The following is a 22,387-nucleotide window of genomic DNA, read 5'->3' on the forward strand; positions in this document are numbered from 1 at the left end:
AATTTGAGTAAAATAATTGTAGAAGTGGTCAATTTCATAATTGATTGAGTACTTGCGGTTAATTAATGATTCTGCTGAAATATCGAGATAAACTAACAATAAGTGCAAGAAACGGTAACAAATAATACTTTTCTAACTTTTTGAAAATTGTATTAACTCTGTTTAATTATTATAAAGTACACGTATAGGCACCGCCCTTCTTTTTGCACTCTCATCTGAAAGAAGTATACTTATACACGAATAAAAAGTTTTTATTAGTGCAATAGTATATTTTTGGCTTATTATAATATTTATTCACATTTTTTACATTTCAAGAAATTGACGAAAAATAAAACGATTAAAATTAAAATTAAAATTAAAAATAAACTTGTATTTCTTTATTTCACTTATAAAGAATTCATTAATTTTTTGGTGTCCAATTGTAACATCTTGGAAAGTTAGGTGGTACAGGTGGAAGATCATATGGTTTGCCAACATGTAAGACAACGTTCATTCCGCTTGCAGTATGCCATGAAAAATGACAATGAAAGAACCACCAGCCTAAAAAGAAAAATATTATTTCTAATCAACTATTTAAAAAGAACAAAAATATATAAAAGACCGTTTAATTTAAAATTATAAAAAAGAAATTTTTATATTTATTTTTTTTTATGTATATATTGTTTATTCGTAAAACTTATAATTTCAAAATTATAATTTTTACGAATAAACAATACACAATAATTTTTTATATAATTCATAATAATATATTCTCTTTATAGAATTGTAAAATATAATTATAAAAAAATTATGTTAACCTGGATTATCTGCCTTGAAGCGTAAGATGACAAAACCAGTATTTGGTACAATTACAGTATCTTTAGGGGAACATTTTGTATAATTTCCATTTCGTAAACGTGCCATATGAGAATCCATCTCTTTTTCTACATCTTTATTTGTTATGGCTTCCTTATTAGGTGCATTAACAAATTGGCCTACATACATTACACAGAAACTATAACCATGTAAATGAAATGGATGATTCAGTTCTGGAAAAGGCTCTGTAATATATATTATAATTAATTTTCATAATTAATAACAATAATAATTCATCGTATACTATGTATTGTAATATGTTAACTTATTTAATTTATATATTAGGTAGGTTTTCCGAATAATATATTAATTACTGCATCTTTTGTACATATCTTGTACACAATATACGTATATAGACATCAATAACACTATAGAAATAACAATTTCTTTAACGTCAAATTATCTAACAGAATATCAACTTCAATTTCACGAAGAAAATAATGTTCTCCAATTTTTATGAACTTTGGATTTATAGTTTAGATCAAAATAAAAGATATATATTTATTTATTCCTTAACAGCCGTTAAAACACGTGAAACACTTGAAAAAATAAAAAAAATTGATTTTTATACTTCTGAATAAAATTATCAAAACATTAAGAAATATAAAAAAAGTTTTAAATAAAAATTTTATAGTTTTTAAAATAGCTTGTAAAAGTGTAATTAGATTTTTCGAAATTCTCCTCTTTTCAATTTGTGAAAATTTTAAAATTTGTTTGATAGCAAAACGTAAAGCACATTTAATGTTAAATTTAATGATAAGTTGTATTCTGAAAACGCATTTTTAAATAAACTAGAAATATCTCTATATTGTTATACGCGTGTTTTATCCATATTCAATTCGTAATGCTTGCTACTTATGGTAACAGTTTTTTCTTCACAATCTTCAATTAACAGAGAAATTATGAATTATCAATAAATAATTTATATATTACAATTTTTACATATTACATCAATTATGACAACAAATAATTTTTTTTACTCATATGAAATATGAGTAACATAAAATACATATAGATAGAAATGAGAAACTTGTAAGTCCATAGATTTTCTGCGGAAACGCTCTCGGCTGGAGAAAATTTTAAAAAGTCAATATTTGAAAGACATGAATAGAAAATGGTAAAAAAAACGAAAGAGAGTATCGCGACAATTAACAGAATTTACTCTGACAGTTATGAAATAATAATCAAAAGATATTTAACATAATTTTTTCTTTCTTTCTTACTTTTTTCTTTAGTTTCTGAGATATTCAAATTTTTATTATTTTGCTTTAAATTTGTTATTAATGGTTTGCATTATGGATTTGTTGTTAATGGGTTTGAACTAAATTATATAACCCATGTGAAATGTTTAATTATAAACCTCATCTAAAGCATGGAAGTAAACTTTATTTTGGAAAATTAGAAAGCCATGTGGAATTGTATAATTTCCCACAAAAAATGAATGAGCTGGAGAAGAGCGAAGCCTCTCCCTCTGCACCACCTCCACCTCAAAAGAAATAATCTAACCTATTTCTAGTTGAAGTATCAGACTTTAATTTTGATTAGAGAAAATACTTGACGGTTTTCTTTTTACATATTTAACGTCTTTTTTAGATACATACTTTCATCATAGATCATTACATCGACAATTGCTCCACGCTGGATGTGATAAACGTGAGTACAAGTACATGGCTCGGTGCATGTAGATGGTACGAAAGGATCCCCACACATAAATTGATATCCATCACTCTGTGAAATAAGTGGTGCTGGTGGATTTTTATATGAAATATTGGCAACCAAACTATTTATTTCAGATCCGGTTGGTGAAACTAAAAATAAAAAATTTTTATTATAGGATATAGAATGAAATTAAGTTTAAATTAAAGGTTTTTATAAATACAACATTTTCTTTAAATCAAATTTGTGCACATTCTTGCTCACGAGCAAGATGATTTTCACTCTTCTGTCATCTTGATTAATAAGAAAAAACAGAATATAAGGAAATATGCAAAAGAACTTATATATCATTATTTAACCAGTTTACTGGTGGACCTTAAATCAACGTTTTGTGTTAAAACTGATGAGAGTGAATAATTTCGTATTTTACATGGAAGAGCTTATTTATAAGTTTTTTTGGGTCGCTAGTAACGAATCCATGGTCAAAATTTTTAAAATTCAAAATAGATCCAACATAGCGGCTTTAAATGACTTTGTTATTTCATTGTGGAAATGTATCACACTCGGTATATTTTTTTGGTCACAGATAACGGATTGGTTCAGACATTCAAATTTTATTATTTCATTTTGAGTATGCACTCAATACTGGTATAATATCTTTTGAACTGATTATTACAGATCCAGGGTCAATTTTTTTCAAAGATAGTTCTGAATATTTTTGTATTGTTTGATACATAATTTATAATAAAATTTCTGTTGAAAAACGAGGATATAAAAATAAAAAAAAATTAAAAACATAAAAATATATCGAAATTTAAATTTTGTTATTGAAATTTTCTCTTTACTTTGACTTCAAATTAATCAAGTATAGCAAGATCATAACATAAACATGCAACGGATATGCACAATAATAATGCATAACATAGTTTATAGATAATTATTTTGTAATACAAATAGGCAATGAAGAGCCGACGCGGATGTAGAGAGTGAAATAATTTTAACCAATAATTCAAATAATTATTTATTCTATAATCCATACATTCGGACGTTTTATTTTTATCTTATATGATTGTTTTTATATTTTTTAAGTCACTGAAGAAGATTCGAAAAGAGTCCTAAAAGTATGAATTATGAAATAAATAATTATTTGAATATTATTGGTTAAAATTATTTCACGTTCTGTCATACATCCGCGTCGGCTCCTCATTGCCTAATTGTGTTTTTTAATTGTATTACGCAGTAATATTGAAAGCCTTTAATTTAGTTAGTTTATTTTAATTATTTTGTAAGTAATTGAAATTATATGTGTCGACAATTGAAATTGTGGCAAATTGTATAGATAAACAATGCTATTAGCACAATTATTTCTTTGCACAAATTATTTGCATTCACTAGACTTCTGACCTCATTTCTATAACTTCACTAATATTCCTTCATTCAATTCCGAGTGTGATAAACTTCAAGGACTGACTCCAAAGAGGGCCAAAACAATTCTGTCAACTGGAAAGATAATGGCAACAGTTTTTTTGGGATTTTCATTAAATAATCCTTATTAATTATTTAGAGAAAGGAAAAACAATAAATGGGAATTATTATGCTGACTACAACGTTTGGATGATGAACTCAAGAGGAAACACCCGCATTACCAAGAAAACACGTTCTCTTTAATCAGGACAATGCATCGGTTCACACATCCGCAGTCGCAATAACAAAAATGAATTGAGATATGAGTTGATTCTACGCCCACCGTACTCTATGGATTTGGCGACTTCTTGTTATTGAATTTGAAAAAATGGTTCGACAGAAAGTAATTTTCAGCAAATTCGGCGCATTCTGAACTATAAAGTGATGTGAATGACTATTTTTCTAGTTTGGAAAAAAGTTTTTTTTTATTAAAGGTCTAGAAAAAAGTTGAAGTAAATTTATCGAGTTAAAAAGAGATTACATCAAAATATAAATTTTATTTTGCCCCGAAAAGTCGTGTTTTCTTAGTCAGGTTGGAAACTTTTTAAACCACTTACACACTGAAAAAAAATTTACTTAATCTAAAAAAATATTTAGTTGAATACGTTCAAACAAGTATTTATTTAAATTAAGCAAAAATATATTTGAATTAGTAAAATATATTGTCTATTTTACTATTCAGCAATATATTTTATTGATTCAAATATGTTTTTGTTTAATTTAAATAAATACTTATTTGAACGTATTGAACTAAATATTTTTTTGGATTAAATAAATTTTTTTTTCAGTGCATATATATATATATATAAATCATAATATTTTTAAAACATATACAAAAACTGTCGAAAAAATAAATAAAAATTTTGTAAAAATATACTTTATCTCATTAAAAATGGTAATATTATTAAAAACATTCTAATAATTAATAAATGAAATTAAATTTTTTTTATATTATATTAAGCATTTTTCAAACTTACACACAAATTATTTCTGTTCTCTCATAGAAATTACAATAAAAGAAATGACTATAAAATATATTTATGAAAAATGCTATGATTCTTTGTTGTTCTCTAGTTTAGAAACAATATTTACCGTAAAAGTGTTTATAATCTTGGTCTTTGCTGTTAAATAATGACAGAGCATTGTAGGTAAAAAAATCGAAAGATATTATAAGTAATTCATCTGGTGGTTGACTTAACGGTATTATATTTTCATTAGGAAGGTAGATTTTGATTAACTGATCCACACAAAGGCCATTCCCACATTGTGTTGAATTCGGTGGATTGAACTGAAATGTTTATACGAAACTAAGTCAACATTCGATAATAGTTTATAAACATAATATATGTATTGTTTAATTATTAATATTATTAATAATTATTATTAATATAATGTGTTAATATAAATTAATATGTAATTATAAATAATTATATACAGAAAAGATAATTATATACAAATAATACATTTCACATCACAGTCACTATTGAGATATACATATTTTACAAAGTGCAGATCTAACAATAAGTCAATTAGATACTACATTTTAAATCCGGTAAAGATCATTTCTAGTTATTGAGATATATCTGTAAGAGAAGAATATTATAAACACAAAATAAGAAAGAAAATTAAAAAAAATGTTATCTTATTTTTCCAAAAATTTCTCTCTGAACGGGTTTCCACCGTGATAGTAAGGTTTCCGATTGCGTGCAGAATCACCATTTAAAAGATGATAGCTGCGACCAATGAAAAGACTCTTTAAAAGTCGACAGCGGTGCATTTGGACACAGTACAATTGAACATATTCCAAATGGACATAATACTTTGCACATGGTTCAATTTAACACAGGTTCAGTTGCATTTAGACACAGTGGCTTTCGGATTCGGAAGAAAATGTACTTTATTCGTTTGGATACTGTTCGTTTAGACACAGAAAAATGCTCATTATTCAATTGAACACCGTTTAATCGCGCAATGACCACTAAATATCTTCTAGTATCAAACAATTTTTATTTGAAACAATATCTCGAAAACAATATATTTTTTTCTAAAATATATTGTTTTCGGGATATTTAGAAGTTCCGATATATTTTCCGCACTCTGTATTTAATACATAAATATATGTATTAAAATATGTTATAAATGTGCAATAAAAATAAGATTAACTTTAGTTTCGTGCTACTGTATAATTTATTTCTATTTTTTTATGACTAGTGATATGAATGTAATAATAAAAGAGCAGTAAAATAATACGATTTATAAGATATAGTCATAATAAAATTATTATCTTACAAGGTGACAGACAATTAATATATGTGATAGCAAATATAACTTATATTTTTTTAAATATAAAACATTAAATGTTTCTAAATGTTTTTGTGGCGAAAAAAAGAACAATTTTAGTTACATTTAATTTCTAAGCTCTTTTAGAATTGTAAAATTCTTTATTTACTCACAACATTTCTGGATGCACCGAAAGAATATCCTGGCAATGGTGATAACGATGATTTGGTACTGTCTTTATAGGCAAGGATTGCTAATTGATATATTTCTCTTCCTTCGCATTCTCCAAGTCCACGTACGTGTATCCAATAATAACCCGAACTTTGATTCGCATTTAAAATAAAATCGACACGTTCACCTATACATAATTATAAATAATAAATATATTGACACACATAATATAAAGAATAAGTATAATAATGGAACCCTATTATAGTACATCCTGAAATAACGGAAGCATTCGCGCTAATTGTCAGAGTAATTTCATGATAACATATAGCAAAATTATTAAAAAAGTCGAGATATGATTAAGCTAAATAGTTATCAATTTTTTTTCTAAATTTATTAATGCCATGCAAAAGTATCAACTTTTATACTTACATACTTTTAACATACATTTATACATTTTGTTTTGTTTTGGTATAATGTTTGGTATAATGTTGTTTTCAAAATATAACAATTTAAAAATTACTCTTTTTTTCCATGTTAATATAAGCATTTTATTCTATCTAAATACATTAAGTGGAAAACAAGTGCTCTTGTATTATATTATATAATAGGATCATGCAAATAAAAAAGCAATATAAAATTGTCAAGAAAAGAAAGGAAAGTTTTATCGATAACATTTATGCAATAATATCTATAGTATTTAATTTATTATAAGTCATATGTTACATTTTTGACGCGTTTTTACTGCTAAATTGATAGATTAATATCATGCTTAATTTTTATCATCTTTCTGTTGATTTAAATATGGCTTGTTTGATTTTTGCTGTCACATCATGACAGGAAATAATCCTCGATTTTTTTGCATTTTTGCTTTTACACTATGCCAGCAGCTTATGCTACTGGCACAGTGTGAAAGTAAACGACTGTAAATACATTTGATAGAAATCTACTCTAAAATGATTGAATCTGCTACCATACTGCCAATATGCTACTAGCATTTTGCTATTTGAATTTGTTTAAGAAATGTGTTTGATAGATAATATATTTGACGTATATAATAGACAATATAATCGATTTCTTCTATTTAAAAGTCATCAAAAGTGAATATTTCTTATATTCTAAGAATTGACAATATAACATGAAATTGCACGCTTTGCCTTCTACTCATCTTCTTACTATTCAAGGTGTCCTAAAACCATCGTCCAATTTTTTAAGGGCGAATTCTCTCGCCAATTTGAAGATGATTTTTTTCTCAGTGAAAATGTTGAGGCACCAATAATTTTCAAGTTATACGCGATTAAAAAAAGAAGAATTTTTCGCAAATTAAACTTTGTTGAGTTAAAAAATTTTGAATTTCTAAATAAAAAAGTATAATTACATTTTTTCAATTTTTTAGGGGGTTTTACTTCTAATAAAATTTTAATTTAAAACTTAATTTGCAAAAAAATTCTGACCTTCCTCGACATTTTTGCTGAGAAAAAAATTATCTCCAAATTGGCCAGAGAACCCGCTCTTAAAAGATTGTACGATAGTTTTAAGGTATAATATAATCATGTGATTATGCAGCAAATGTGAATAATAAGAAAGTAATATAAAAGAAAAATATTATTTTAATTTAGAATAAAATAAAAAAGATTTAGGAAAATCTAAAATAAAGAGATCTTAGAATATAGGAAATCGACACATAAATATCTTGTCAAAAAGTAATTAAATTTCTCAGTTAAAATAATACAAATTAATATTAACACACATACACACACATACGATTGATATGTATATATATATATATATATAAATAGATATATTACCTGAGGCCGAAGTAATTGCATCTACTTGTGATATTGGCTTCACATTTTCACCATCTGTTGCTATTACCTGCATGGTATGCTGTTCAATTTTTACTACACTCAAACAAACTGTACTGCATGAATTAATCATGCGAAATCTATATTTTTTGCCTTTTTCAACCGTAAACATTGAAAGTTGAACATTTGTGCTTACTCCTGATGCAGGATCCTACAGAAATCAGTTTTAAGTATACTTAAGTAACAAAGTTAAAATACACTAAACTTCTGAATATAGAGGCATATCTATATAAATTGTATTATCTTCTTCAAGAAGGAATTTGAACTTCTGTAATCATTTTCTATGATTAAAAAATTTATGATTATTATTTATTATATTAATAATTTTTGTGATATTTATGTTATAGTATATAATTTAACTGTTTCCCTACATTCTTGATTAATAACATATATGTATAAGTAAAGGGGAATTTTAAATCTCGCTGCTTTATTTTACCTAAGAAATTTTTAAACTAGTTATTGATTTTGCGCCATCATTTGTAATAATCGAACATTTGGAAAAATCAGTGTTTAATTTTTTTATAGTTTATTCATCGGCTCTAAAAATGTTTATATTGTTTCGTCCCATGATATAAAAATTTCTCGACACATGAAAAGTCGTTTTATATAATACAATTCGAGCAAAAATATTCAATTGACATATCAATTATTAGTAGTTCTGATCAAACATAATGAAAAATACGAACACGTTGCTAAATAAATGTATTAATTTTTCTTCTATAGAAAAAGTATGACATAATTCACTTTTGTTATTACTTTTTTTTTAATAAAATACTAACAGTTTCTGCAAATGCTACAATTATATTCTATAGTAATATGTATATGATATTTTTTATATTTAAATACTTATTTGTGTGTCAATTTTTTTCGTAATTATATTGTAGCTAATACAATTATGCAAATTTGATTGTAAATAAACTGTTAAAATATTATAACTTCTGAATTTTCAAACTATTATCTTATCGCATTTTCAACGAGTTGAGATTTTTCTTACCGTCCAATTTCCTCTGCCATTGATTAAAAAATTGTCTGGAATTTGTCCACGATTTTTTCTATATCGACCAGGAAAACGTTCTAATGATAATTCATGAAACAAGTCACTGATAACAATTACATGATCCGGACGATCCTCATCATACCATTTATAAAAAGGATTGAATTGTGGCGGATCGCGTACGATAAGAGATCCGTACTGTCCATCTATCATATGCACCGATATATGTGAATGATAGAAATGTGTACCTGAATTTTTTACCGTAAATTGGTACCTGTAAAAAAAGTTTCAAAAATAATGTTAGATAATATTTAAAAATAGCCTGAGAAAGAGAAAAATATTAATAAATTTCGAAAATTTCACAGAATTCAATATCATAATTCATAAAATTTTTGTGTGAAGAGCCTTTTTGTTCCATTGTTCATGACAATATTATATAAATGTAATTTTTCACAATTTTTAATAGCATATTAGAAGTTTATTTTTTAAGTATGCATCACTTTGCAGCTAAAAAAGTATTAAATAACGTACAAACGTTAAATATTTTGTAATCAAAATCACAAAAAAACATGATGCAATAAGCAACGTGATGACAGCACAATGAAAAATCTCAGCTTTATGACAAAAGCAACATAATACTGCTAACATTATTTCAAATCCAGTTCTACAATGGTAGATCTGGAAAGGCTTTTATGAAATAGCTTTAGGAATGCTTTGAAAAACTTGATTGAGCTTAATCATTGACTACGTTTACACCCAACATTTAGTCCGCGACCTATACTTCAAAAATTGAAAAAAGTGGTACAAAAATGAACTTTTTTTTGATAATGGTATAACTTTACCAATACGCGCAATTTTATATAATTTTATTAGGTTTAATGTATGCGTTTAATGTTATTAATCGCAAATCAATTTGGTTTTTTTGTATCAGATAATTTGTTTTGGCTTTGCAGTGTCAATAATTTGACAAGGTGAACATGGACACGTCTGATGCCCACGCAGATATTTCAACTATGTCATATTGGCTTTACATATAAAAATTCATGTACAAACCTGAAATTGATAACAGTAATTGTTTGTCTAAAAAAAATTCACAAAAATCATTGTTTTCTTTATCGCTTTCAAACCAGGTGGACCCCATAAATACTTAAATATACAACTAATATAAAATTCATATTCAGAGAATATCACATCTAATACTTATTTTTATCGTACAATTTAATTGTTAATAACTTTTTGATAAACGAGTGATGGTTAAAATCTTTTGGATGTTACTCAAGTTCATAACTTTGACAACATATAGTCATCAACCTTTGAAGAGGCTGACCTTATGTAAATATTTGCAAATGTCACACGAAGTCTGTGACACATTCTGTGCATAGAATTATATAAAATAATAGAAATATGTAAAATACAAAAAGAATATTAAAAATTAAATTTGAATTATATTTATTATATACCTGAATGTATTAGCTGACAAAATTGGACATTGTGTCACAAATGGTACACCATCATAATATTGAGTCCCCTCTTGAAAAATTCCATGCCAATGAATAGTCGCTTCAAGACCTTCGGCATTGTTTTGTAAATCAATGATAAGATGATCATTTCTGCAAACCTGGAAAAACATTTACGTTGATAAGTTATTATTATAAACTACAATCAATGCATTCACACATTTTAATTAATAATTTTTTTAATTTTTACAGAAGAAAGGGGTTCCGGATGGATGCCGCGTGCTGAGACAGCGTTATGCCAATGTTTCGCAAACGTTACAGTTTGCATCTTCAGCTCCGATACTGAGCCCCTTGGATTGTGGTCGTCCTTATATACCTTTTCTTCTCCCGGCGAGGGGGATGTTACTAGCCAGTCAGAATACTTTAATTTAACTGGTCAATTAAAAAACCGAGAGAGCAGTATGTCAAATAGGACTTATCTGGTGGTATCCTTTACCACGGTTGAGGTTGTCAGGGTGTTTCAAAATTTCTAGACCTTCATGATGTTTTCTAGCGAAATAGCCTTGAGAGGGCCAGCGTAGTGGCTTTATCGTATTGCACGGAGTATCCAGTCTCCATCCAGTGTTCGGCCAAGGCTGATTGAAAGGAGTGATCATATTTGATACACGGCTAGCGTTCCTTAATGCGTGTACTACAACCGTGATACCAGATGAGTCCTATTTAGCATACTGCTCCTGCGGTTTTTTAATTGACCAGCTGATCAATTAAAGCATTTTGACTAGCTAGTAACACCCCCTCCTTCCTTCCTCCACCGGAAGAAGAAGTGATGTATAAAGGACGACCACAATCCAAGGGGCTCTGTATCGGAGCTGAAGATGCAAACTGTGACATTTGCGAAACGTCGGCTTAACACTCACTTCCCAGCACGCGGCATCCATCCGGAAATTTTTTTCTCTGAAGATATCAGTGGCCGCATTGCATTTAATAAGAAATCTTAAAAAATATTGCAAAGAGATATTCAAAATACAAAAGATATCTAATATGTAAAGTAATGTTATTAAAATTTTTATAGAAGTTTTATATTATAATAATGTATATGTCTTATATTGCGTGTAAATACTATGTTTAAATATCTTAAATACCTGGATACTTGGACCTGGAATCATACGATTAATGCTAAATATCGTTTTTTCAAATCCATCAATTATAACACACTCACACGATGAGGTAATTCCCGAATAATTATTTACTGGTTGTTCACAGAAGTCACACGCACTAGAATAAATAAATTCAAAAATTTTAAATTTTTATTACTATAAAGTTAATAAATATATATAACATACACCCAGATAATCAAATGTCTTGATGTTGCAATCATGTTACGAACAATCATTGAAGCAATTAATTTTGAAAAACTAGGGACAAGATGCGACAGCATTATGTTTGTTGAGTTGAACTCATATGATTTCTTATTCAAAGAACGGCAACTTGATGATAACATGTTAACACCTATTTGCTATCCCCAAGCAGAAGGTGTGACAGAAACAACTTGTAATATAGACGTAACTCGTATCTCTTTGTCGTAAACGTAACAATTTTATATTTTTAATACTTTTGGTTAACAACAAGTTATGAATAAAAAACTTAATAGCTTATATAAAAAATATATGCGACAATGGATGAAAATCATTATATTAGTATTGTCGCCATTAATTGTTGTCATATTGCTTATAACATAACGTTTCAGTTCGCTCATTATTTGCTTTCGAAATTTAGTCAACTAATTGTGCAAACATATAAACATTTATGTTGCTTTTAATATCATTATCTATTTCGACGTCAGCAAACGTATAATACATACAATACATTAGTTTGTTTAATATAATTAATCACGCTTGACTATCTGCGCAATATTTATTATTTAATATTTATACAATTAAATGTATATAATTTATTTTTGTTAGTTTCTTTTATTCATAAACAAGGTTCGAAAATTGATTTTTTTTTTTTATTTACATTGGTTTTGCCCAAACATTGAATGATTGGCAAAAAATAGTAACGCGTAATTATTCATTTCAGAAAAGTTAGTTTTAATAACCTTGACCTATTATAATGATAACCCTTTTAACCCTTTTACTGGTACAATTCTATTTCTTAACAAATTTCTATGATGTTTTGCATATGTTTATCCGGCTGCTGATCACGAATCTAAAGTCAAATTTTCAAGAATTTTAAATATAAATAAATAGTTCCTTCAAAAATTGTACTATTTGATATTTAAGGAAATATCATGTAGTACACGTAAAACAAATTTTTTTTAGAATTGAATTTTGAGCTATTAATTAATATCGACGTTTTATTCCTTCAACTTCTATTTTTAATAACTTTTTAATAAAAAAAATGAACGAAAAAGTTAAAACCTTTTGGAGGTTACTTAAAATTCTATATGTATAATATATATCAAAGTCATGATTATTGAAACTGATTTCCTTGAAATAAATAATTATCATAATATAACAAGTAAAGTCCTTCTGTAAGTAAATTAAACATAAAATCAAATTAAATTATATTTAATTTTTACATTTTTCTATAATTTATTAAATATGAAATCAGATTTTTTCTATAAATTATTTCTTTGTTTAAAAAATTATTATAAATTATACATATACATAAGTACATAGACGTAAACACAACACACATACACACCGATTATTTGTCGAATAATATTCAAGGACAAAGTGATAATAACAATATTTTGCTGGCTCAGAGTCTTTACACTCACGTGCACATTCTTCTGGGGTTGATATTTGTACGGATTTTTCTGTACCATAAGAACCTGATGGATACCCGTATCCTATTTAATATAACAATAGACTTTCTAAATAAATTTTGCATAATTATAAGTTTGCATTAAGTTAATTTATTTAGAAATGTACTTTTCATAGTTTTAAATAGACCATTTTAATATAACTTTTAATATCACATAATTTGTTAAGAATCAATTTACATATGTATAAAAGCTATGACTTTATAAAAAGAATTAAGTCGATTTTTGTAATAATCAGTTTTTATGAATTATTTTGTATAAAAATTGTCAAAATAAGTTGTTTGTAAAATTAATAATTTTTACATTTTTTCTTACTACTTTTGCATGTAGAATAATACGAAAGATATTACTTTATATGAAAAAAATGATATAATTTTAGACAGTTTAAAGAAATATAATTTACAAATATGTGAAAACTATAAAGTTCAAACAATATTATACAAGGGCCAAACTTGAAATATTTTTAATATATTTAGGACCGCAAAATAAAAGCCTTCCTCTGGAAGTATACTCGCAAACGCTCCGTTCAAGAAATATTAATTTTTTAAGTTACAAAACTATAGAAATGAATAATATCAAAATGTTCCTTTTTTTTGAATATCAAAAGTCATTGATAAACTTGCACAAACAAATCTTTCGTAAAATAATTATTAGTTTATTGAATGTTTTCGAGAAATAAATGCGTATTCATTCTTTCATCGATACGTGCAATGCTTGTCTGCGGGCTAGAGACCATCATATTGAACGAAACATTTAATAATTAAATTTTCTTGATTACTGTGAAATAATAAAAAGGATGAACCTAGATTATTTTGATCTTCATTCCTATAGTTCTGTAAGAAGTCAATATCTCTTGAACGAAGCGTTGCAGACATACTTTCAGAGAAAAAAATTTTTTTTTGTTTTAACGTTCTAAATACATATTTTAAATTTGGCTATTTAATCCAAAGACACCTTATATATAATGTAAAATATGATTTTGAACTTGTCTTCTTTATTAAAAAAATAAGCGACAAGAGTTTATTTTTTACTATGTAGTTTTAAAGGTATATTTAGTTTAAAACTTAAACAGTTACCTTTACAAAACTGAATATTAATGTTTATCAAAAATATCAGTACAATTGTTGATATAGATAACGGCATGATAGAATAAAACCAAAAAAATTGCGTGCTGGCAAATACTAATATTTTTTGAACACAGGTTTAGTAAGTACTTTTTTATTTGAATTTCACGGAACGACTAACACTTCTTCCAGAAGGAGCTTAAGTTTTTATGTAAACATACGCTCCTTATCAATTTATTTAACACAAGTTTATCATTTAAACAACTTTTTATTCACAAAAGTAATATTTTTTAGTATTATCTAGTTTGTTGATTATTTATCAAATTTTAATGTAGAGTGCATTATTAACATAAATTTTATTTAAAATACATTACTAAAATACGATAATTATAAACAGACACACAACACACCCACAGACGCGCGTGCGTGGTAAATAATATTTCGTATTTTTGTTGAAATTTTCTTGTGTAGAAATTTTTGTGTTTAATTTTTACATATTATTTGTGTTATTTTTACATATTTTGTCTTAAATTTTTACATATTATTTTAACATATTCTTATGTTAATATAAGTCTTACATATTGTCGTTATATTATTTTAACTTTTCTACATTGAGTTAATATTCACCGTTTCTAAGAGTTAAAACAACACAATTAACAAATAAATCTTAAACTAATTCACATTTTTGTGTTAATTTTTTACATATTATTTGTGTTATTTGTTTACATATTTGCCTCCTGTTAAAAACATTAAAACTAGAGTGGATAAATTGGGACATGAAAAATGTGTTAAATTTAACACCAAAGTTTTTACCATATGCGTGTGTGAGCGTGAGCCAGAACGTGTACGTGTACGCGCGCGCGCGAGGGTGTGTGCGTGCGTGTGTGTGTGTGTGTGTGTGTGTGTGTGTGTGTGTGTGTGTGTGTGTGTGCATGTATATATGTATAATATGTATAGCATATGACTTATTAAATCAATTGACAAAAATGAGTCATTAAATTTTTTATTGAGGCTATAATTTTTAAGATATCTTAATCAAAAACAAACAAAAATTTTGGATAAGCTATTTAGTAGTGTTATGATATCATGTCACAAACATTATCGCAGTCAATTCATTCATTTTAAGTATTTGACGTCGCTATCGCGTTACAAACCGAACGCATTAACAGAATCAAATGCGATGACAGAATCAAATGCAACCCTGAATCTTTAATAAAAAGTCTAACGGCATTTTTCTGATATAGTGTCAATTCAAACTTTTGATTCTGATTATTCCAAATAAGATTGTTACAATCAATCCCAAGATCTCGAAATCTAATTCTTATTAAGATGGACTTTTCACCATCGTCAAATCAAATTGCACCTATCATTTAATTTAGTGCAAATTATGTACTATTTGACCATAGTCCGGATTTTGTTGCTCCTATCTTTAGCAGGAATTTAAGTTTAAAATGTGATGAATTAGCTTGACATTAAGTTAACCCTCTTATAATAAAAAAAAATATAGAGAGACTAAAAAAATCATTTATACTAGAATTTGTTGCTATTTTATCGTTCTAACAGCGTGAAAACATTTTTAAAAAAATTGCATAAAAATATTTAAACTTGAAACTTTGTCATCGCAAAACCACTAAGCTGCAAAATTTTAAAGTTTAAAAAATTGACTCTTTATTCAATTTGTTGCTTGTCTTGAAGTATTGAAAAATAATATTTTTTTGTAATACATTACTGCAGAATAATATACGTATATTTCAAAAATCTAAAGCAAATTGCGGAACAAAAGTGTATAAAGATAGAGAATATTCAAACATAATATACAGGGAACTCATATAATAACATTTGTATTTACATATCAAAGCGATACGTAATTTCTAGCAGAAAATTGAATGGTATTATCATAATTGCTATAATTGGAAATGTATCTTTGTGATATGAAAAACGTACGTTCTATTTACGAAACTTTTCTGTAAAAACTTTAATAAACTATGATAGATAGAGTTTATATAAATTTTTAATTTTACATACAAAGCGAGGTTCATCCCACACCTTAAAAATGAATGGGTTGAATTAGTTTTTTCCAAGTGAGGATGCTTTATGTAAATAAGAAAGGATGAATAAGTAAATTTTTTTTTAAAATATTGTTTTTTGCTGTTAATCGTTTTTTATAAATATAAAGTTATAAATTTACAATGATAATCTCCCTAAGAAAGAAACAAATTGCTTTAATTTCAATTGTATTTATTTATTTTCATGCTAAAAGTATTTTTTGTTAATGATAACGAGCAACAAACAGAGGTTGTATGTATTAATCCATTTTTATACTGTAGATTGTAATGTAAATGACATTTTGTTTTCACTTTTCTTTCAAATACATTACCTGAAGATTAAAAAAAAATTTTCCTCAGAAAAAACACATTTTTTTATATCTGAAAATTACTCATTTTCGATCATTCACATAATTATATTTTTTTTAAATCGTGGACATACAGTATTTTCTTTTGTAAATTTTTAACTTTGAACTAAAATTCCTGGAAGTCTTTTTGTTCAAAATTATTTTTTCAAATTTTTATTAATTTTTATATGAAACATCTATATTTCCAAATCTTGATCTAACAAATAACAAAAATATAGTATTTAAAAATATTTTTTCTTTAACTCTACTACATAAACTTTTAGTTTAAACTTAAAAAAAGATGTGTAAATTTTTTTAGAATTTTTAAAATAATTTAAAGTACAAAAACTCGGACTCCAGTTACTTACGCGTCCAGAATTACGGTGCCAAGAAAACATGTTCAGTTTGGAGATTAAAATTTTACAAAATTATTGAAATTATTGTGCATACACGCGCACATAAAGAATATTATTTACTACAATTTCTAAGATGCAAAATATACGTACAATTAATTGTATCTTAGATTTCTATTATCCAGAAATAATCGTAAACACCATTAACATAACTTTTCTTATATGTTTGTACATTATAAATTAATAAAAGTAACAAGAAAACAGAATCGTTCCTACACTATATAAAATTGCTTTACGGTTAGTTAGAATACACTTTACGAATTATATTTCGTAATTGCGTTACACGCTTTAAAGCGCGTTAAATGTATATAATAATAATATCATTTTAGTTAAGGAATTTTATATCATTTTAGAATCACTTGATGCATATATTTTAACGCGTCACAATATAGTGCGTATTTGTTACTTTTAGCGCGAGGAGTAGGAGAGGAAAAAAAAGAGAGAACACACTTGACGTCCTTGACGTCACCCATTGAGTAGTAAAAGAGGAACCGCGTACGGCGGTACGGCGTACGTGACACGTGACAGCGCTGTAAGTCATTCTTCCGACTTCCGAGTCGGACGGGCATAGTGTCAGCGTCGCACGTGCTTTTACTCCGGCGCCGACGCCATCGTCGACACGTGCGCCTTGCATTAAGATAAGGATATAATTTTTTGATGCATATGAAATATATTAGCATGCATGTTAACCCCTCTGTCGGCAAGTTATAATTAACATTTGTATCTTTAAAATTGTTTATAAAACTCATATATATATATATATATATATATATATATATATATATATATATATATATATATATAATTGAAATAAATATTTTATGTATATTTCATTCATTATGTATATTTTATGTGTCTTGCATAAAATTGGAACAAATATTATATATTCCTATTTTTTAAATATTTTTCTTTTTCTTTCAATTTATACAGATATATAACTTTTCTATTTCAACAAAATTTTCTATTAAAAAGAATTAATAAAAAATATTATATAAAATTTTATCTTACATATAATAAAGATACAAAAAAATGTTTTTATGATTTAAAATTGACCTAGAGTCCGCCATGCACGCGATTATTCTGCCGTCTGAGGGTTAAAGCAACGGATTTATCTATCTACAATCTATTGTACATCTCCATCTACAAATCTTTACCTTCTAAATAAATCCATTGTTTTCCAAATCCGTTGCTTTAAAATAAAATAAGCTTTTTTGTCATTCACCGACACTAATACGCAACAGCGAAGTTATTAATACTGAAGCTACGTCTGTAACATGCAAATATAAAGTTCAAATTATAGCAGCGCTTAAAATAATTAATATTCAAGAATTTATTATTGTACTCATCAAATTTTATATTCGATGCGTACAATCACAAACAGATATATAAATATGGAATAATTTTGTAAATTAAAAAAAGAACTATTTTTTAAATAGAACTTTTATAAGATTTATGTAATAATCTTTATCTCTGATTTTCTCTTGATTAAATTATTCAAATAAATGAATTGAATTAATTCGTATAAGCGATTTATAATAATTGATATACAAATAATATACACATAATGTATAAATAATATTTACCCTAAGGTTGCTCCGCTGATGCAGGATGCCTCTCCTAGGCCTTCTCTTCCTCTCAGATTGTCAGAGTCGTTAGGATTTATACACGCTTGATATATTTTTTTTAATTTGTTTAAATCGCACAAAAAGAAAATCATGCAATATTTTAAACCGTAAAAACGCGCGATGTTTGACAGCACTCCCGAATTTCGGAAAGATCGAAAATCCTATTTCATCACGCACAAAAATTATACTTGAAGTCGACAAGTCGGGTACGACCAAACTTCGAGCAAGAGTTAAGTCTGAAATGGAAAAAGACGAAAGATCGAGAGAATCGATCACGAATGGGGTTTGCTCGATTCGTCCGTGCAGATCCGCATTTCAAGCCGACTCAAACTCATTAGGCACGACTTCGGATGAGCATATGTGTCTATTATACAGACAGTCCACATAATACGTCATAGGGCTGGTAGACGAATCAAGAAATACACCTATTTCATAAATGTTCAACAATCTGAACATTTATCAAATAGATCGAACATCTTTACCAAGCGTAAATCATGACCTAAATCCTTCAGTCGACGTCTTTAATGAGATACGTATTGCTGGTAGATAGTGCAAGGAAAGGGACCCATCAACGATTTATTCCAACAACCTCTAATTGATTAGGACCGAAATCTATTGTCAAAGTAGACTGTGTTCTCAACAACCGATTATCGAGCGTTAGCTCAATATTAACTACGTGTTTATGTATCTCTCTACACACGAACCTACGTCTACCTACGCGGCCGGCATTCACCTCAGCCGCGATACTGAGGCGTGTAAACGTTGCTGCCTAGTAAGAAATGACGATTGAAAAAACGCCAAATAAATGTCGATAAACGACACCGATTCGACATCTTCTTCGATCAATCATTTTTCACTGGAAAGCAACGCTAAGAGAATCCTATTTAGTTGGCGTCAAATACGATCCCCGATAACAATTTCGTGATCGAAATCAGAATTGTATGAACGAAAAAATGACCGCGATCGCGACTACGAGACAAAGCCGAGACGAATGTGAACAATGGCGCGCTATGTCACCAAGTGCGAATGTTATTATTTTATTATATTTCAGAATCGTTTTAGACGTATCTTATTACATTAAGATTTTTCGCCTAGTATTATTATACGTATTATAGTCGCGAGAAACGTTTACGGCGCGCTCGACCTCAAGGTGACCGAATGCGAGGTGCACGTGCAGCGCCGGCGCCGACGCCGGAGCAAAAGCACGTGCAATGCTGACACTATGCCCGCCCGACTCGGAATGAATGACTCACAGCTGTCACAAGTCACGCCGTATGCGGCGCTCCCCCTCTTTTACTACTCAACGCGTGATGACGTCAAGGACGCCAAGTATGTTCTCTTACTTCTCGCACTAAAAGTAACAAATATGCATTGTACTATGTGACGCGTTAAAATATATGCATCAAGTGATTCTAAAATGCATATAAAATTCCCTAACTAAAATGATATTATTATTACATACATTTAACGGGCTTTAAAGCAATTACGAAATATAATTCGTAAAATGTATTTTAACTAATTGTAAAGCAATTTTATATAATGTACGATCGATTCTGTTTTCTTGTTACATTTATTAATTTATAATGTACAAACATAAAGTAATAAAAGTTATGTTAATGGTGTTTACGATTATTTCTAAAAAATTGAAATCTAAGCTATAATTAATTGTACGTATATTTTGTATCTTAGAGATTGTATTAAATAATATTTTTTATGTGCGCGCGTATGCACAATAATTTCAATAATTTTTAAAAATTTTAATTAACATATATACATATATACACTCACTCACTCACATGTATGTATATATATATTTTTTTAATTATTATTAAAATAATTTTTTTTGTACAATATACACATATACACACACTCACATATATGTATATATATATATATATATTTTTTTTTTTTTTTTAATTATTATTAAAATATTTTTTTTGTGTAATATACGTACAATTAATTATATCTTAGAAGAGTTCTATTTTATATATATATATATATATATATATATATATATATAAGTATATATATAATAAATATATAAATTTAGATTATATATATTACAAACATGTATATTTTTATATATACATACATAAAATAATTTTAATAATTTCTCTACCAGTACATATAGTTATATTGTTATCCATGACATGTATTAAAATGATAAAAAGATGTGAGCTAAAATAATATGCAATGAAATATATTAATAAATCTATAATATTTCCGTGTATCTTTGAAATCTACAATTATGGCTTTAGCACGGATATGAACTAATCAGTTTTACCGTAGCACTGAAAAATGAATCTGACCATGTGTGTAGTTCTGCCCTCTCTAAAAATGTAAATAATTAATGATTATTTATGTAAATTAAATATTATTCGATTTATGTCGTGTTTGGTGTTATTTTAATATTAAAAATCTCATTAATCCATTACAATTATTTTCGGGTCAATAAAACGGCAAATATAAAAATTGTATTTTCTATGGTAAGATAAAATACGATACGGAAGACTGGAGATTTTATCTTATCTATAATATCAACATCTTATAAAATAAAAATTGAAACTTTTATTTCGTATTTTATTGGTTTGGAAATAATTTTAATGGATTAGTGAGATTTTTACGATTAAAATGACACGAAACACGACATAAATCGGATTATTTCTAATTAATATGTAATATAAATTTACTCTAGATATTTTGCAATAAAAACGAGACAAAATATGACAATATCATTCAAATAATCTTTTTAATTATAAAATAATTATAATAAAAATTATCGGAATTATATCGTTTTTCAATGTCATGTTAATCGTAAAAATTGTAAAAATCTCATTAATTCATTATAATTATTTTGAAAAAAATAAGAGTTTTTTTTTACTTGACATTTTAATTCATATAGCTAAATCATTACAGTTAAAGAAGATCCTCAATGTCGTTGAAACTAAGAGTGAGTAAAGGACGAGAGAAATAATTAACATCGTTCAATTAAAAAAGGACTGCTTCGCTCACGGTTTTTTCATGAGATAGAAGGTAAATGTCGAGCCAGGGACTTGGAGGAATTCTTTATGAACGTTCGCTACACAGTTAGTTATTTTTTTCTTACCTGAAAACATTGCAAAAAGTATAAAGGACAGCTGATTGTGAATGCAGTTTTGAGCTTTATCAGAGTCGATTGAGTTCGAAAAATGACAGTGCTCTTTAACCTGCAGCAGCAACGCAGGGTAGAGGAAAAAGCCATTAGAGCACCTTAAAATCGTCGCTTGGAATGTGAGGACAACAGTCAATCCATACAACTTTGAGAATATAATTTTTTGCCATAAAAAA

At 27.3% G+C, this 22,387-nt stretch overlaps 1 protein-coding gene across 3 annotated transcripts; it reads right to left on the bottom strand.

Annotated features, from left to right (window-relative positions):
• Positions 1-128: 128 nt before the first annotated feature.
• LOC140676248 (uncharacterized) lies at positions 129-19,261 on the bottom strand. 3 transcript variants are annotated; one of them, XM_072911130.1, is made up of 11 exons: positions 14,643-14,828; positions 13,446-13,593; positions 11,882-12,014; positions 10,743-10,900; positions 9,283-9,556; positions 8,232-8,439; positions 6,429-6,613; positions 5,068-5,263; positions 2,457-2,663; positions 798-1,040; positions 129-540 (listed from the first exon to the last, which is right to left on the bottom strand). In XM_072911130.1, exons 1-11 carry the CDS (start codon positions 14,707-14,709, stop codon positions 401-403), a joined length of 1,959 nt encoding a protein of 652 aa, XP_072767231.1. In that variant the 5' UTR covers positions 14,710-14,828; the 3' UTR covers positions 129-400. The 3 variants fall into 3 exon arrangements, with proteins under 3 accessions (XP_072767231.1, XP_072767232.1, XP_072767233.1); XM_072911131.1 differs by lacking the exons at positions 13,446-13,593; positions 14,643-14,828 and adding an exon at positions 19,019-19,261; XM_072911132.1 differs by lacking the exon at positions 14,643-14,828 and having other exon boundaries at positions 13,522-13,588.
• Positions 19,262-22,387: the final 3,126 nt, after the last annotated feature.

Source organism: Anoplolepis gracilipes, chromosome 2 (genome assembly GCF_047496725.1).
Source record: "Anoplolepis gracilipes chromosome 2, ASM4749672v1, whole genome shotgun sequence".
Lineage (NCBI taxonomy): Eukaryota > Metazoa > Arthropoda > Insecta > Hymenoptera > Formicidae > Anoplolepis > Anoplolepis gracilipes.

What these genes read in the sequence shown, in the direction of transcription:
- LOC140676248 (XM_072911130.1), bottom strand. Translation starts at nt 14,709, where the DNA reads ATGCCGTTATCTATATCAACAATTGTACTGATATTTTTGATAAACATT. An exon ending in TATTATTCGACAAATAATCG is followed by an intron (nt 12,015 to 13,445) that starts GTGTGTATGTGT and finishes TATTTATTCTAG; the next exon opens with TGCGTGTGACTTCTGTGAAC. An exon ending in TCGGTGCATCCAGAAATGTT is followed by an intron (nt 5,264 to 6,428) that starts GTGAGTAAATAA and finishes TAAACATTTCAG; the next exon opens with TTCAATCCACCGAATTCAAC.